At 53.7% G+C, this 4,553-nt stretch overlaps 1 protein-coding gene across 1 annotated transcript in view; it reads right to left on the bottom strand.

The window, feature by feature from the left end:
* GRIN2D (glutamate receptor, ionotropic, N-methyl D-aspartate 2D) overlaps positions 1 to 4,553 on the bottom strand; it is a 32,443-nt gene that overhangs the window by 27,368 nt on the left and 522 nt on the right. Inside the window, 2 exon segments of the mRNA XM_010849694.1 lie at positions 603 to 1,222; positions 2,764 to 2,812. Of these exon segments, the coding sequence (XP_010847996.1) occupies positions 603 to 1,222; positions 2,764 to 2,812 (669 nt within the window).

Raw genomic sequence — 4,553 nt, 5'->3', positions numbered from 1 at the left:
TAGGGTGGTGGTGGTGGTTTAGTCACTAAGTCACATCTGACTCTTTGGGACCCCTTTAGGACCCTTGCCAGGCTCCTCTGTCCATGGGATTTCCCAGGCAAGAATATTGGAGTGTTTGCCATTTCCTACTCCAGGGGACCTTCCCGACCCAGGGATCGAGCCTGCATCTCCTGCATTGCAGGTGGATTCTTTACCGACTGAGCCACCAGGGAAGCCCCCCCAACTAGGTATTTCACCGAATCTAAGATGCTATCGACTAGATGTATTGCTATTTTTACAACCATGAAGGGGGAAAAAAAAGCACTGCCCATGAAATCATGATAAGTGATGATTGTAAGACATGTCTTGATTTCAAAGACATTACAACTGCAAAAACGCACATGCTAAAATCGTGAAATACAGTAATCCTCTCCCGGTATCTCAGGGTTTTTTTTTTCCAAATCACTTGATTTAATCCCAGAAAGAAGAGCCAATTTCACTTATTTTACAGAAAAGGAGACTGAAGTTCTGAGAGGCAAGGTGACCCATTTGAGGTCACTGAGCACCCCAGGTGATCTAGTTCAGGAGTCCTCTCACGGCCCTCCCAGCCCAGCCCTGCTCACCTGTGTAGACTCTCCCCTCGATGGGTGCGGTTCTGGGCGCGACAGTCATGGCCAAGTTCAGGCAGGAAGCCATAGTCACGCAGCAGGGCCTGGGCACCTCTGGCCACAACGGCCACACCAGCTGCCACACGCCGGGCCAGGTCATCCCTCCAGCCTGCCGAGCGCACTGCAAACAGCCCAGCAGGCAGTGGGGCGCCTCCTGGCAGAAGAGGCGGCTCCCCGGGAGCGCCTGAGCCCCCGCCTCCAGCCAGCTGGGGCCCCACCATAAACCAGACGTAGCCAGGCCCCGTGAGGCCAGCCTCCTCAGCTGCCCGGAACACAGGCTCGGCCTCCTCACGGGCACAGAAGAGCAGGCGGATCTGGGCGCTGACACTGCGGAGTTGGGCGCTCAGCACGGCCTCGCCAGCCCCAGGGTCCAGTGTCAACGCCCCGCGGTGCTCCCAGCCCACCAGGCTGCCATCAGTGAGCACCTCGATGTAGGACAGGAAGGCCCGGTGGCCGGGGGCACGCGTGGTCACGGCTACAAAGGATGTCCAGTCGTATTCCTCCAGCACCTCGAAGATGACCTGAAGCTGCTGCTCTGTGGACGAGCCCAGCTGAAGAAAAGTGGAACCTTTCTCCTGCAGGGGAGGAGAAGGATGTCAGGCCTCCCCCATGTGGAGATCTCAGCTCCCAGCTGCTGACCTTCAGCAGCCAGCGAGGGGCTCACAGCTCCCAGGGATCCAGAGGGGACCTCATCTCCCAACAATGGATAAGGGCATCACAGCTCTCAACATCTAGCTGTTTGCCAAACTCATCTCATTTCCTTGCTTGGGGCACAGAGCTAGACCTGGGTTAGGTTTAGCCTCAGGACTGAGTTCTAGGCTCATCCATAAAAACCTTTCCGCCCAAGCACCTTACTCTTCCCTGTCATAGGGCAGATGCAGAGGCCCCCGAGGAGGAATCTAGGGGATTACAAAGGCACAGCATGGAGGAAACTGAGTCCCTGAGTCAGAGCTTGGAGGAGAGCCAACTCCAATCAGGAACACCTGTTTGGATTTTATATGAGTGAGGAACAACCTTCTATTGAGTTAAGCCACTGAAAAGTGGGGGTTTATCTGTTACAGCAGCTAACATAACCCTAGTGAACACAGGCAGCAACCCGGGAAAGAACTACAGTTCCCAGCATCCACTGAGAGGGACTACATCTCCCAACAGGCCATGAAAGTGCTGAAGGTAGTCTCTCCCAACTCAGCTTTGCTGAGTAGGCTTGCCCTTCTCTGCTTTTATTCCTACGTTCCTGTCCCCTCCTTCTCTGTTTCCTTTGCTAGACTCTCTTCCTCTGTCAGAATTCTAAACATAGGAGTGCCCTCATCTCCTCTTTCCTTCTCTGTTCTCTCTTCCTGGTGATCTCATCCAAACCCATGGGTTTAAATATTGTCTCCTGTGGTCTCCAGTATGGTAGCTGCTAGCCACCCATGACTATTCAAATTAAATCAAAGTTAAATAAAATTTAGTTCCTTGGTTATACTAACCACACATCAAGTGCTCAACAGCTCACATGGCTAGTGGCTATCATATTTGACAGAGTAGATGAAGACCACTTTCATCATTTCAGCAGAAAATCCTGTTGGACAGACCTTGGGCCCACATCCAGGCCATCTCCAAGTCTTCTCAGTTCTCTGTTCAAAATATGACCCCAGCTGTTCATTCTTCACTATGGCCCCATCATGACCCTCATCGCTTCCCCTTTCTTGCCTAGACGACAACAGCTTCATAACCCATCTCTGCTTCCTTTCTCGAACCTTTCATTTTCCAGACAACAGCCAGAGTGATCTTTTCAAAATATTAGTTGGATCGCCTCCCTTCTTGGTTGAAAACCTTCCAAAAATTCTGTGTCAGAGTCAAAGCCAAAGTCCTCGCTGTGGCCCATAAGGCCCCACATGACCTGGTCCCTGTGGCCTCTTTGACCTCATGTCCTGCCAGCCCCACCTCTTTGCTCTTCCTCAAACACCTCAGGTTCCTTCTAGACTCAAGGGCTTTGCCCTTCACTGTCACCTTTCTCAGGAACACCCTCCAGCTCCTTCCCCTCCTCCGGCCTCAGGTCCAGCTCAGTTTTACCTCCTCAGGGAAGCCTCCCCTGACCACCATCTACTGAAACCACGGCGGCCTTGGTCATTACCTCTCCTCCAGGACAGATTTCACTATCTGTTATTTGTTTTGTCTGTCTCCTCATTAGAAATGCAAGCTTCGTAAGAGCAGAGACCGTGTCTTTTTTTTTTTTTAACCTTCCCTAACTGTATTCCCCAGAACCTGAAACAGCCCTGGCACAGAATCAGTCCTCAATAAATCTTCCAGTAATGCAATGAGACGAGCAAGTGGACTTTCTCCCTAGGCATATGCCTGTGGTTAAATGTGCGAGGGTTAGGGCACTTGTCCTGAAGGTATGAGGCTTCCCAGAATGCTATGAGACCCTGTGAGGCCCTCATCCTTGGCAGCTGAATGTGTACTCAGGGGACAACGTTCCCAGCATTCAATGGGGGCACAGATAGAGCTGTGAGGACCACTCTAAGACACTAAAAAGACTACATTTCCCAGAAGGCAACGGGTGTGCACTGAAGGGGCCACAGTGCCCACCAGACAATGAAATGGAGGGGCACACACTTCTCAGACGCCATGGAGGCAGGAGGGACAACATCTCTCCGTATCCCAAGAAGGCGTCAGCCAGGAAGTAGTAAGTTCACCTCGCAGGTGATCTGCCTACAGATCTCTGGACAACCCCATGCCAAAGAGAAGAACAAAGTTGGACAGAGGTCTTTCCCAGAGTGCTCGAGACAGAAGAAAACTACGAGTCCCGGCATGCAATAGAGATCTAGTCACAAAGCCGCAGGGCCCTCACAGCAGGGAATTGGTGGAGACTTAGGCTCCACCCACTCAGGTGGCCCCATCCTCAGGCGATACCCACTTCTCTGTTACACTGGCTCCACCCCTGAATAGGCCCCGCCTCTTCTCAGACGCCTCCTTTAAGCTGACCTGGTTCTTAGTCCGCACACCAGGCTTGTTCAAATCCTGCCCTTCCCTACCAGAAGTCCACTCCAGCTGACCCCTCTTGTGCCCTCGGGAGGCAGGCCTCTCTCCATGCCACAGCCAGCTCCAGCCTCTGACCCTGCCTCCCCTGCAGGCTCCTGGCTTTGACCTCTCAATGGCTGAGCCTGCCTCTAAGCGGGAGGCCTTCATCTTTCCAGGCCCACTCTTTGAATTTTTGCTTTCCACGCCTTCCAGTTGGGTACCTCCCCTGTCCAAATCCTCCTTTAGTACCGAGCTGAGGGCCTCTTCTCCCTGGCTAGCCCCGCCCCTTCCTTGACTCACCTCTTCCTTGACTGGCCTTCCCGCACTTCCTAGCTGCAAGGCTACCCCTCTCTCGCTCACTCACTAAGGACGCCTCCCTTTCTCATACTCATCCTTCCACCAGATGGTTCCGTCCTTCTACGTTGACCTCTAGACCTCATGCTCAGCTAGCCGGGCCCCTCCCTATCCCTCAGTACTTAATACTCCTTTTTCCTGGTCACCGTGTCTGACTTTCTGGCTCCTGCTTACTCTCTAGTCTTCACCCTTTTCTGAGCCCCATTCCTTTTCACTTGACACCCCGTCGCTGATTCCAGAGCCCACCCCTCACTCAGATCTTGCCATCTCAGGCATGCCCCCTCTGGCACCCACCCAGTCCTCGCCCCTCCCTGGCTGGCCTCGCCTCTTCCTCGGATCCCACCCCCTCCCGATTCACCGCTCCCGCAGCCTCTCAACTCTTCCCATAGCCTGGTCACCTCAGACCCTGCTTCTAGTTGATTCCCTGGCACACTCTGTTCCTCCTATAGATCACGTCCCTCCAAGTCAGCCCCGCCCGTTACCTACACCTGAGCTTGGCATCCCCGAGGCTGACCCTCAGGACTGGCCACGCCCCTCACCACCCCGCCC

Source organism: Bison bison, unplaced genomic scaffold, assembly GCF_000754665.1.
Source record: "Bison bison bison isolate TAMUID 2011002044 unplaced genomic scaffold, Bison_UMD1.0 scf7180017864285, whole genome shotgun sequence".
Taxonomy (NCBI): domain Eukaryota; kingdom Metazoa; phylum Chordata; class Mammalia; order Artiodactyla; family Bovidae; genus Bison; species Bison bison.
Note: the sequence above shows the minus strand (reverse complement) of the source record. Positions and strands in the feature narration are given on the sequence as shown.